A 13,985-nucleotide genomic window follows, 5' to 3' on the forward strand; every position below is an offset into this window, starting at 1 on the left:
GAATAAGATGTACGTAAATTGGGATCGTTTTATAAAAAAAATAATTTTTTTACAATTTTCAGATTTTTAATGACCAAACTCACTCATTAGTTTTTAAGCCACCAAGCTGAAATGCAATACCAAACCCCGGCCTTCGTCGAAGATTACTTGACCAAAATTTCAACCAATTTGGTTGAAAAATGAGAGCGTGACAGTGCCGCCTCAACTTTCACGAAAAGCCGGATATGACGTCATCAAAGACATTTATTGAAAAAATGAAAAAAACGTATGGGGATTTCATACCCAGGAACTCTCATGTCAAATTTCATAAAGATCGGTCCAGTAGTTTAGTCTGAATCGCTCTACACACACACACACACACACACACACACACACACACACACGCACACACGCACATACACACACATACACCACGACCCTCGTCTCGATTCCCCCCTCCACGTTAAAATATTTAGTCAAAACTTGACTAAATATAAAAAGAAAAAAATATATATTAGCCAAATAAGAATATTAAATATAACTTGCTAAAATAATATATCAGAATGAGGAACTTAAGTTCAGGTAGGAGGAGGGCGGTGTATGTGATTTAGCCTTGTTTGAATAGAGCTATATGATAGGTGTTGTAGGCGCTTTGGTTGTTGGGCGTGGGGGAGGGGGGGAACCTCGTCTGGTGGCTGTGTGTATGTGAGAGGGAGACTGTCCTCGTTTGGTGGCTGTGTGTATGTGAGAGGGAGACAGTCCTCGTCTGGTGCCTGTGTGTATGTGAGAGGGAGACAGTCTTCGTCTGGTGCCTGTGTGTATGCGAAGGGAGACTGTCCTCGTCTGGTGCCTGTGTGTATGCGAGAGGGAGACTGTCCTCGTCTGGTGGCTGTGTGTATGTGAGAGGGAGACTGTCCTCGTCTGGTGCCTGTGTGAATGTGAGAGGGAGACTGTCCTCGTCTGGTGGCTGTGTGTATGTGAGAGGGAGACTGTCCTCGTCTGGTGCCTGTGTGTATGTGAGAGGGAGACTGTCCTCGTCTGGTGGCTGTGTGAATGTGAGAGGGAGACTGTCCTCGTCTGGTGGCTGTGTGTATGTGAGAGGGAGACTGTCCTCGTCTGGTGGCTGTGTGTATGTGAGAGGGAGACAGTCCTCGTCTGGTGCCTGTGTGTATGTGAGAGGGAGACTGTCCTCGTCTGGTGGCTGTGTGTATGTGAGAGGGAGACTGTCCTCGTCTGGTGGCTGATAAGACCTACGCCAGATAAATGGTTCCAGGGGAAGATGCTGATGGCGTAGCAGTACCTCGGTTTTTATCATTGCCTAACAGTCGGCACCATGTGCTAATGTCATTGCCTACAGTCGGCACCATGTGCTAAGGTCATTGCCTACAGTCGGCACCATGTGCTAAGGTCATTGCCTACAGCCGGCACCATGCGCTAAGGTCATTGCCTACAGCCGGCACCATGTGCTAAGGTCTTTGCCTACAGCGCCATGTGCTAAGGTCATTGGCTATAGCGCCATGTGCTATGGCCATTGCCTATAGCGCCATGTGCTAAGGTCATTGCCTACTGCGCCATGTGCTAAAGTCATTGCCTACGTTTCAGGTACGCGGACTACGTGGTGGTGACGGCCTACGACTTCTACGTGGCGGAGAAAGTCATCGGACACAACTCGGGGCTTTTCGGCAGGAGCGAAGACTCTAGCTTTTATTCCATCCTCAATGCCGTGAGTCGCTCTGTCTGTCTGTCTGTCTGTCTGTCTGTCTGTCTGTCTGTCTGTCTGTCTGTCTTTCTGTCTTTCTCTCTCTCTCTCTCTCTCTCTCTCTCTCTCTCTCTCTCTCTCTCTCTCTCTCTCTCTCTCTCTCTTATCGCGGTATTTCTATTTGTAATGTCAGTAGTAAAGTTTTTGGTTCTATAATTAATGACAGATTACAGGAATGGGTGGAGTTGCATAATATTACTGGTGAATACCAGGCTGGATTTAAGAGGTGTTATACTACCACTGATCACATGTTTACTTTGTTAGCTTTCGTACAGAAACAATTTGCCCTTAACCGTAAACTGTATGTCGCTTTCATAGACTTTGAAAAGGCTTTTGATTCTATAAATAGAAACCTGCTTTGGCCTATTTTGTTAAAAAATGGAGTGACGGGAAAACTTCTCAAATGTATAAAGAGTATGTATGAGTCAGTAAAGGTGAGAGTGAGATGTGGATTTAAGTTGACTGAATGTATAAAATGCACATTTGGGGTGAAGCAGGGAGATGTGTGTAGTCCTGTTTTATTTTCATTGTATATTAATGAATTAGCAATTCAGATTATTGAAAATGGAAAACATGGTGCCATTTTTACGATAGATTATTTTGAGTTGTTTCTACTTTTGTTTGCTGACGATTTGATATTGCTGTCAGAAACTGTGGTTGGTTTACAAAATCAATTAAATAATCTGGACAAGGCAGCTCGTTCTCTACAGTTGAAAGTAAATATGAGTAAAAGTAATATTGTGGTTTTTAGGAAGGGGGGCTATTTGGCTGCCAGAGAAAGATGGATTTATGAAGGGAATGTTCTACCTGTAGTGAATGCATATAAGTATTTGGGAATACTTTTTTCGACCAGGCTTAGTTTTACGGCTGCCTGCTTAGACCTTGCAAGTAGAGCTAAGCAAGCTTTGTTGTCGATTTCACATAAGTTATACATGATTAATAACACTAGTTTGGATGTTTATCTAAATTTATTTGATTCACAAGTGCAACCTATTGCACAATATGGTGCAGAGTTATGGGGCTTAGATAAAGCAGCCATAGAATGTGAAAAGGTGCATTTATTTGCATTGAAAAAGTTTCTGGGTTTAGAAATGCGTACACCAAACGATTTGGTATATGGAGAAACTAACAGATACCCTTTGTACGTAAATTCAATATTGAAATGTATTAAATATTGGTTGAAGTTGTTGAGAATGTCTGAGCATAGATTGCCTCATAAATCATATAAAATGCTGTACAGGATGGATGAGAATGGTAAATTGAATTGGGCGTCAAATGTGCGTTGTAAATTGTATCAGCTAGGATATGGTTTTGTGTGGTTGAATCAAGGTGTTGTTGACGAAAGCAAGTGTTTGTATGTTTTGAAAGATAGATTAATTACATGCAGATGGCAAGACTGGGAGTTTCATATTCAAAATAGTGAAAGATTTTCTGTGTATAGAACATTTTGTACTGTTCCTGAGATCAAACCTTACCTTTTGTTCAATATTGACAGACATTTAAGATTCATGATGATAAGGTTTAGGTTAGGGATCTCTGAAATTGTCGTTCACACTCATCGTTACAAAAAAGTTTATGATGTTAATAATTACATGTGTCCCTTTTGTAAAGATAAACTGGAAAATGAAGTCCATTTTGTTCTTGTCTGTCCATACTTCCATAATTTGAGAGAAAAATTCATCCCACTGAAATATTACAGGCAACCAAGTGCTTTTCGACTCGGCCTTCTTTTAGCTTCAACACATGAAAAAACTGTACGTGATTTATGTTTGTATTTGTATAAAGCATTTAAGATACGAGAAACACTGTTATCGTAATTTCGTATGTAGATGTTTGCATTGATGTATCTGTTATCCACTTTTGAGAAAAATATGCACTGTTTTGAGTCTACTGAATGTAAAAATGATTCAATGTTTTTGCTTTTGTTCACACCCCTTCACTAGGGGCAATGGCCTATGTGAATAAACCATCCGAATCTCTCTTTCTCTGTAATACATTGTTTTGCTGAGCTAATGTATTGTTGCAAAGTATGCTTACTTTGCGTTTATCTTCATTGCTTTACACCCAATTTTGAACACTACCTTATGATCTACAATGCTTCTACATAATGCGCTTCATGTACATAAACTTATATGTTCTACCATTAATGTTTTTATGTAACCTTTTTTTCCCCTAGTCATAGTTATTAGTAAAATAGTTTAGTCCCTCTTTAGGGCGAGGGCCAGATGCAAAAAAAAACCACATATCTATGCTTATTCTTGTCACCCTCGAAAAATTAAGATTTGTCATTGTCATTGTCTCTCTCACTCTCGTCGCATATCAATGGGTATTCCAACCTATTATGCATATGGTCGTGTGTGATATGTTCCTGAACACATCTATGTAAAGTGTTCTCCATGTGTTCTCCGTGGGTATTTCTACCACCGGTCGTGTGCGATATATGACGTATACATATGTAAAGTGTCCTCTGTGTGTGTTTTTTCCCCCCAGGACTACATTATTCACTACCTCACCAAGTACGGCGGAGTGTCGGCCGGTCAGATAGTGATGGGGATACCTACCTTTGGTCGCAGCTCCGTTTTTTCCAACGATACGGAAAAGCAGACGTTTGGCGCTGTGCACGACGGAGCGGGAATGCCCGGACCCTACACAAAACAGTACGGGCTGCTGGCATACTATGAGGTTTGTCAGAGAGAGGGAGAGGGAGAGGGAGGGGGGGGGGGGGCAGCATACAGACAGACAGACAGACAGACAGACAGAACAACAGACGATGCCAACATTTGGTGTTTCTCACGACCGTGAGCGGGAACCCCCGGACCCTACACCAAACAGTTTCGTTGACTGCTGGTGTGTCAGTGTGGTGTGTGTGTGTGTGTGTGTGTGTGTGTGTGTGTTTGTGTGTGTGTGTATGTGTATGCGTATGTGTATGTGTGTGTGTGTGCCGTGTGTCTATGTGTGTGTGTGTGTATGTGTGTGTGTGCTATGGTAAGTTTGTGTGGTCAGATGTGCTGATAATTGTGTGTGGTCAGATGTGCTATAATAATATGTGTGGTCAGATGTGCTATGATAATTGTGTGTGGTCAGATGTGCTATAATAATTGTGTGTGTTCAGATGTGCTATGATAATTGTGTGTGCTCAGATGTGCTATGATAATTGTGTGTGCTTTGATCATTATGTGTGGTCAGATGTGCTATGATAATTGTGTGTGTGGTCAGATGTGTTATAATAATTGTGTGTGGTTAGATGTGCTATGATAATTGTGCGTGGTCAGATGTGCTATGATAATTGTGTGTGGTCAGATGTGCTATGATAATTGTGTGTGGTCATATCTGCTATGATAATTGTGTGTGGTCAGATCTGCTCACAGCTCCGTAACGGGTGGACGGAGGTCATGGACGGCGATCAGCTGACACCCTTCGCCTTCAGCGCTGAGGAGATCGTCACCTACGACAACGTCGACAGCATCATCAGCAAGGTAAGACCACCGTAGTCACTACGACAACTTCTGAATCTGTCTTCCTTATTATTTTCCTCTGTGTCCCTGCTCTCAGTCGAACCAACTTATATGAAACTCGGATCTCGGAACATCGGTTAGTGGAAAGAACAGTGTCCCCCTGCATAAGGTAAGCTGTTACTTGCCATGACTGTGAGCACGGGGGATAACCGGTCAAAGGCCGAACAGAAGCCGAAGGCCGCTCATGACACGTGTGAAGGCAAGTTTTGTCTGTTTTCTAGGTATTGTTTGATTTATGTCGGGATTTAAGGTAAGCTACTGATTCAGCGATGACTAAATTTGTTTCTCGATGCATAAAAAGTCAGGGAGCGATTGATATTTGCCCGTAAATAGCCTTCAAAGCTGAAAATGTCCGCGATCGAGCACCGGAAATGGCTGTTCGATGGGTTTTGCAAGTAGAAATGTGCTTTATTTCACCAAATCAGCTCGTATCTGGTGTTTTTACGGGAATCTAGAGGACGAAAGAGTCATAAGAGGTGCAAAGAAGTGCTATTTGGGAGTAGAATACATCTTCCGAGACAGTAGACAAAAGAAGGTCATATTTTTTTAGATGCGCGTAGGCCGATTGTCTTTCCGACAAGCGAATGATACAGCAGATTAATCATTCGTTTTGACCAGAAACCTAGTCTCTAGTTTTTATGAATGAGTTTTTTAATTAAAACAATCACGAGAACTCTCTCGCTTAGCCTAATGGCTGTTCGATGGGTTTCGCAAGTAGAAATGTGCTTTATTTCACCAAATCAACTCGTATTTGACATCGGTTTGGTATATATATATATATATTTTCTAATCCTACTGCGAACTGGATAGCAGACGCGGCACGACTGTTGCACAACACTTTGAAGTAATCCCACAACACTTTGAAGTAAATTACTACAAAGTGTGGGGATGTGCCCCACACTTTGAAGTAAACCCATTTTTTACTTCAAAGTGTGGGGGTATCTTCCCACACTTTGAAGTAAACTCAGTTTTTACTTCAAATTGTGGGGGGGATCTTCCCACACTTTGAAGTAACTTACTTCAAAGCGTGGGACTTTTGCATCGCCTGTTTGAGCCTGATGATTTTGTCAAAAAAAATGGCAAAGTCTTTTGGATGAGTGAACAGAAAAAGTGAGCGAGCCAAGAAACATAGTGATGTTTGTTATCAGGCTTTAAGCAATATCCCATTGTTGAGTTTTACGAAAACTCGTGGTGACGATTTTAAAACATGTTGGGTCACGTATGGTCCAATCTTACATGGTCCAACCTTACATGGTCCAACCTTACATGGTCCAACCTGACATGGTGCAACCTTACATGGTCCAACCTTACATGGTCCAATCTTACATGGTCCATATATATTTTTGGACCATGTAAGATTGGACCATGTAAGATTGGACCATGTAAGATTGGATCATGTAAGGTTGGACCATGTAAGGTTGGACCATGTAAGGTTGGACCATGTAATATTGGACCATGTAAGATTGGACCATGTAAGATTGGACCATGTAGGGTTGGACCATGTAAGATTGGACCATGTAAGGTTGGACCATGTAAGATTGGACCATGTAAGATTGGACCATGTAAGGTTGGACCATGTAAGGTTGGACCATGTAAGATTGGACCATGTAAGATTGGACCATGTAAGGTTGGACCATGTAAAACTTGACCATGTAAGGTTGGACCATGCAAGGTTGGACCATGTTATATTGGACCATGTAAGATTGGACCATGTAAGATTGGACCATGTAAGATTGGACCATGTAAGATTGGACCATGTAAGGTTGGACCATGTAAGATTGGACCATGTAAGATTGGACCATGTAAGGTCGGACCATGTAAGGTTGGACCATGTAAGATTGGACCATGTAAGATTGGACCATGCGTGACCCAACATGTTTTAAAATCGTCATCACGAGTTTTCGTCACACTCAACAATGGGACATTGCTTAAAGCCTGATAACAAACATCATTATGTTTCTTGGCTCGCTCACTTTTTCTGTTCACTCATCCAAAAGACTTTGCCATTTTTTTTGACAAAATCATCAGGCTCAAACAGGCGATGCAAAAGTCCCACGCTTTGAAGTAAGTTACATCAAAGTGTGGGAAGATCCTCCCACACTTTGAAGTAAAAACTGAGTTTACTTCAAAGTGTGGGAAGATCCCCCCACACTTTGAAGTAAAAAATGGGTTTACTTCAAAGTGTGGGGCACATCCCCACACTTTGAAGTAATTTACTTCAAAGTGTGGGATTACTTCAAAGTGTGGTGCAACAGTCGTGCCGCGTCTGCTATCCAGTTCGCGGTAGGATTAGAAAATATATATATATACCAAACCGATGTCAAATACGAGCTGATTTGGTGAAATAAAGCACATTTCTACTTGCGAAACCCATCGAACAGCCATTAGGCTAAGCGAGAGAGTTCTCGTGATTGTTTTAATTAAAAAACTCATTCATAAAAACTAGAGACAAGGTTTCTGGTCAAAACGAATGATTAATCTGCTGTATCATTCGCTTGTCGGAAAGACAATCGGCCTACGCGCATCTCTAAAAATATGACCTTCTTTTGTCTACTGTCTCGGAAGATTTATTCTACTCCCAAATAGCACTTCTTTGCACCTCTTATGACTCCTTCGTCCTCTAGATTCCCGTATCCACACCAAATACGAGCTGATTTGGTGAAATAAAGCACATTTCTACTTGCAAAACCCATCGAACAGCCATTTCCGGTGCTCGATCGCGGACATTTTCAGCTTTGAAGGCTATTTACGGGCAAATATCAATCGCTCCCTGACTTTTTATGCATCGAGAAACAAATTTAGTCATCGCTGAATCAGTAGCTTACCTTAAATCCCGACATAAATCAAACAATACCTAGAAAACAGACAAAACTTGCCTTCACACGTGTCATGAGCGGCCTTCTGCTTCTGTTCGGCCTTTGACCGGTTATCCCCCGTGGTGAGCCTCCGGCTCCAACGTGTTTGTTGATGTGTAAAGTGAAAACACTAGTCTCAGTTTCCCTTGGTGTGTAAAGAGGGCTCTTGGCCTACACAAGCTCACTACAACAAAAGTCTGTGATTGGATGGAGACGTCATATCGTCCTTGACTTTGTCAAGAAACAGTCTGTGATTGGATGGAGACGTTATATCGTCCTTGACTTTGTCAAGAAACAGTCTGTGATTGGATGGAGACGTCATATCGTCCTTGACTTTGTCAAGAAACAGTCTGTGATTGGATGGAGACGTTATATCGTCCTTGACTTTGTCAAGAAACAGGTTTTGTGTGAACAGAAGTCAGGCTTTTAAAGATTATCGTAAGCACAAAGTAACAACTCCTAACTGATTATAATGTTATGCCCCTTGAAGACCATGTGTTGTTAAGATGACGATGAGGAGGAGGAGGGGGAGGAGGAGGACGACGACGATGATGATGATGATGATGATAAGGATTAGGGCCATCATCATCATCATCATCATCATCATCATCATCATCATCATCATCATCATCACCATCATCATGTTACCATGGTATTGTGTGCAGGCGAACTACATCAAGGACAATGGTCTGGCCGGGGCAGCATTGTGGGACCTGAGTTATGACGACTTTTCCGGCGTGTTCTGCGACCAGGGTCGCTTCCCGCTCCTCTCTGCTCTCAAACAGACACTTATCTCCCCTAGAAGTGAGTTGTCTCAAACAGACACTTATCTCCCCTAGAAGTGAGTTGTCTCAAACACTGAGACACTTATCTCCCCTAGAAGTGAGTTGTGCTTGAGCTGAGGATGGGGGCACGCATTAAGTATTTGACGTTATGGTATCATTTCATACTTTTATTACACCCCCGGTATAGGGGTGAGTATAGGTTTCGCTCGATGTGTTTGTGTGTTTGGGTGTTTGTGTGTTTGTGTTCGCATATAGATCTCAAGAATGAACGGACCGATCGTCACCAAACTTGGTGAACAGGTTCTATACATTCCTGAGACGGTCCTTACAAAAATTGGGACCAGTCAAACACACGGTTAGGGAGTTATTGGTGGATTAAGATTCTACAAGGACTTAGAGAGAAACATATTCATGGTCAAAGGGAAATAACCTTCTCAGTTGGTGGCAGTGAGAATGGGTGCAGTGAGAATGGTTATTTCCCTTTGACCAACGGGGGTGTTTTTCCTACCTGGAAGGAATTTCTTGTTTATACTAATTTTACACGGATATGCAAGCAAGATGTTTTTGTTAACCACCGAACATTGCTCATGTGGTATATTTTACAGCCATAGCTTGTGAATGCAAGGCACGGTTAGAATGCTGCTATGTATTTAGGTTTTTTGAAACTAGAGGCAGGAATCTAATCTTAAGCTACGACCGTGTGTACCCCACTTCCAAGCCGCTATACACCACATTTCAATATAAATCGACCCATAGACACCAGAGATCTATGTGCGGACAGACAAATAGACAGACAGACAGACAGACAAACCAACAGACAAAGCATAACCTTTACACCCGCTCCCCTCCATTTCCTATCAACGGAGCTTGTACTACCGGGAGAAAGCGGAAACGATTGAGACTTTTGTAGTTTTCAAACTGTTTTTATTCAAAGGCAGTTGTTCTGAATTGTTCTGAATCGTTCATTATTTTCTCAATTCAACTTGTTTTGTTGATGAAATTACTGTTGTCAGTTGATACAAATGTTTATGGGCTCGTCGCTAAAACATACATCGGAAGTCTGTTTGTGTCATGTGGCAAATAGCGGGGCTTGTGTGTGTTCGAATAGCAGCAATGCTTAACAATTGTAGTGAGGAATGGGTTTGTGAGCACTAAGTAGCAGTCACACGCCAAACACCAAATTAGAACCACACCTTGACTGACCAATGCTGTGTGTCCCTGTCCAGGTCAGTGTCCGGCCGGTCAGCGCGGGGAGCTGGACATCCAGGGGTGCCTGTCCTGCCCACTGGGCACCTTCCAGCCGTCACCGGGCACCATGACCTGCCTCAGCTGTCTGCAGGGACTGACCACGCTCACCACTGGGACCACACACGAGTACAAGTGTATCTGTGAGTACACATGCACCACACACAAGTACAAGTGTACACATGTTGAGTACACATGCACCACACACGAGTACAAGTGTATATGTTGAGTACACATGCACCAAACACGAGTACAAGTGTATAATTATGTGAGTACAGATGCACCATGGATCATGGAAGGAGAATTGTTTGATTAAAGGCAGAGTAAGCCTCCCGTAAACCATCACAGATACGGTCAGGCTTTTACACACAGTACAAACACCATTTCATTTAAACACTCACCAATTGAGAACATCCTAGGTGCCCTCCGTAAAGAGCGAACAATTTTCAAAGAATTTATTTTTGCGTGGTTTATCTTACCCCTGAGCCATCGTGAACCCGTGTGATCCAGTTTTCCCTTTTCACAATGCAGTCGTCATAGTTAGTCATTTGAATGCGACTCGACGTGAGCTTATCTACAATAGCACGGTTTTTTTATGCACGAAACAACGGCTGTGGTTCACAAGAACTCTAGCGATGGCTTTTGACTGTTGAGAGGAACGGCGATTTGCACTGATAAACCGGCCGTCGTCTGCTACGACCCTTGCGTGACCCTGCTTCCGGGCTTTTCTTTTTTTAAACTTTCACAACTTCGAATTGTTCTGATCTTGTCTTGATGAAAAACGAATTCTTTTATGATTAAAGAATGTTTGTGTAACAAGCTGTCAATTTATTATTTAGATTTTAAAAGTTAGGTCTAGCGCAAAAACGAGGCGCCGTTGTTGTTAACGGAACAAGTCTACGAAAATAAATTCTTTGAAAATGTCTCACGCTCGACAGAAAGCAGCCAGGATGTTCCCGTTCGGTGAGCGTTCAAATGGAAGTATGCTTGTACTGTATTTAGACGCTCGGGGAGCTCTGTGATGGTTTACGGGAGGCTTACTGTGCCTTTAAACCAACATACTGACTTTGCGGATCAACAGATATGGGCTTTTTGCTCTTTCTCATCCGGCCATTGTATGAGTTCTCTAAATCATTGTGTTCCTGACTGAATCGCTTCTCAGTAGAAGAATGACGGAAATAACTCTGTCGGGTTTGTATGCGTTGTGAAAGAGTAAGTACCTTGGCTTGTGCTGGGACAAATATTGACACGTGCTTCCTGTACACGTGTTTGAGACACACCCTCTCGCTAGTAGCTGGGACAAATATTGACACGTGCTTCCTGTACACGTGTTTGAGACACACCCTCTCGCTAGTAGCTGGGACAAATATTGACACGTGCTTCCTGTACACGTGTTTGAGACACACCCTCTCGCTAGTAGCTGGGACAAATATTGACACGTGCTTCCTGTACACGTGTTTGAGACACACCCTCTCGCTAGTAGCTGGGACAAATATTGACACGTGCTTCCTGTACACGTGTTTGAGACACACCCTCTCGCTAGTAGCTGGGACAAATATTGACACGTGCTTCCTGTACACGTGTTTGAGACACACCCTCTCGCTAGTAGCTGGGACAAATATTGACACGTGCTTCCTGTACACGTGTTTGAGACACACCCTCTCGCTAGTAGCTGCATGCCTGGTCTGTAATGTCACGAGGGAAAGTTTTCCCACGTGACATTATTTCCCACGTGACATTATTTCCCACGTGACATAAAGGGCCAGTAACTAGCGGGAATATCGAGAGTGTCTCAAACACGTGTACAGGAACCACGTGTCAATATTTGTCCCAACAAAGCAAGGGTGCTTACTCTTTCACAACCCGGGCCATACAGACCTGACAGTTATTTCCGAACATCGTCTATTCCCTCGCTCTATGTCTTTTCCACAGTGCCATGTCCTTCCGGGTCAGAGTACAACCACGTGACGTCATCGTGTGACCCTTGCCCCCTGGGTTACTACCGGAAGGAGGGTCGTGACCCTGCGTGTGTGAAGTGCGCGGCGGGTCACACCACTGTGGCCACGAACAGCGCAGACTGCGTCAGACGACCCGGTGAGTTATACTGTACGTGTGCTACATGTAACCCGGTGAGTACTGAGTTATACTGTGTGCTACATGTAACCCGGTGAGTCACGCGTTCGTTCAGTCACTTCCGCTGTTTCCGAGTGGCACGTGCGTAGCGTGTATAATTATCATAGCAGGCTTCTGTCACCTTTAAACCCATTGCTTCTCCCAGCACCCTGTACCATTCTACAAGAACCAGGTGTACCAGAAAGTAGGAAAATGTAAAGCAGTGAACTGAGCAAAGGCATTTTCACTAAACATTGCGATAAGCCGCTAGCTACCGGCCACCCCCTTGCCCCCAAAAGGCTCCGATAACGTAGCAATGAGCTGAAGTAACTCCCGACGTCTTGCACGAAGAGCCCCGTGAACTTAACATAACCCAGGCGCCTTCATTGAAGCAAGCAGTTGGCTAGCGTATCTATAGTAGGGTCCATCATTGTGTAGGAAGAACCGTGCATGACGTGTTAAGCTAACCAAGCTGTCTTCATTCCCTCGCCAGCCGGCGTAACCGAGATGACGCCTCGTCAGATCAACGTCATGGCCACAGTAATGTTTGCCACGATGTCATGCGAGAACAAACCCGTCATCGTGGGAGCCGTGCGCATGCTGGTGGCTGACTACTTCTCGCGACTCGCGCAGCTCTGGTCAGGTCTCTGTGACGACACCACCTGTGACAACGTCATGACTGACGTCACCAGGGGCTGCGAGGGAGGCTACTCCAGAAAAAAGAGACAGGCGGAGGAGATGCTGGTTGTCAGCATTGTGGTGGCCAACGTGTCGTAAGTGTGTGTGTGTGTGTGTGTCTGTGTGTGTGTGTGTCTGTGTCTGTGTCTGTGTCTGTGTGTCTGTGTGTCTCTGTCTGTATAGCGTGTGTGTGTCTGTGTGTGTCTGTGTGTGTGTTTGTGTGTCTCTGTCTGTATAGTGTGTGTGTCTGTGTGTGTGTTTGTGTGTCTCTGTCTGTATGTCTCTGTCTGTTTAGTGTGTGTGTGTGTGTGTCTGTGTGTGTGTTTGTGTGTCTCTGTCTGTATGTCTCTGTCTGTATAGTGTGTGTGTGTGTGTGTGTGTGTGTGTGTGTGTGTGTTTGTCAGGTGTCTCTGTCTGTATAGTGTGTGTGTGTGTGTCTGTGTGTGTCTGTGTGTGTCTCTGTGTGTGTGTCTCTGTCTGTATGTCTCTGTCTGTATAGTGTGTGTGTGTGTGTGTGTCTGTGTGTCTGTGTCTGTGTCTGTGTGTCTCAGTCTGTCTGTCATGATAGTGTGTGTGTGTGTGTGTCTGTGTGTGTGTGTTAGTGTGTCTCTGTCTGTATAGTGTGTGTGTGTATGTGTGTGTGTCTGTGTGTGTGTCTGTGTGTGTCTGTGTGTCTCTGTCTGTATAGTGTGTGTGTGTGTCTCTGTGTGTGTACGTGTGCATGTGGTGCAGTGTTTGTCTGTAGATATGTCTGTGTGTGTATATTTGTGTTTGCGACTGTGTTGATGTCTGTGTGTACGTGGCAATGTGTGTTAAGGGATAACCACAGGCCAGTGATGTTTCAGGGAGGAGGTGAACAACACATTGTCCACACGACAAACACAGAGCGTCATCGCCGCTGCCCTCAGCGAGAGGGTCGAGTTTCAGCCACTGGTCAGTCACTCCTTTCTCACTTGACCGTTCAGTGTTTAATCAGGTGCACGAAACACTCCAGTTGTTTTAGCATATCATCAATTCATGTCCCTAATAGGAATTTCCCTGTGAGGACGTTAAGCCC

General features: G+C 43.8%; 1 protein-coding gene across 1 annotated transcript in view; it reads left to right on the forward strand.

Annotated features, from left to right (window-relative positions):
• Nucleotides 1-13,985, forward strand: part of LOC138959831 (uncharacterized) — a 32,380-nt gene that overhangs the window by 14,134 nt on the left and 4,261 nt on the right. Inside the window, exons 6-13 of the mRNA XM_070331464.1 lie at nt 1,582-1,702; nt 4,229-4,420; nt 5,095-5,214; nt 8,774-8,912; nt 10,120-10,281; nt 12,071-12,232; nt 12,744-13,023; nt 13,774-13,861. Coding sequence (XP_070187565.1) covers nt 1,582-1,702; nt 4,229-4,420; nt 5,095-5,214; nt 8,774-8,912; nt 10,120-10,281; nt 12,071-12,232; nt 12,744-13,023; nt 13,774-13,861 — 1,264 coding nt within the window. The remainder of the gene's footprint in view (nt 1-1,581; nt 1,703-4,228; nt 4,421-5,094; nt 5,215-8,773; nt 8,913-10,119; nt 10,282-12,070; nt 12,233-12,743; nt 13,024-13,773; nt 13,862-13,985) is intronic.

Source organism: Littorina saxatilis, linkage group LG2 (assembly GCF_037325665.1).
Source record: "Littorina saxatilis isolate snail1 linkage group LG2, US_GU_Lsax_2.0, whole genome shotgun sequence".
Classification (NCBI taxonomy): domain Eukaryota; kingdom Metazoa; phylum Mollusca; class Gastropoda; order Littorinimorpha; family Littorinidae; genus Littorina; species Littorina saxatilis.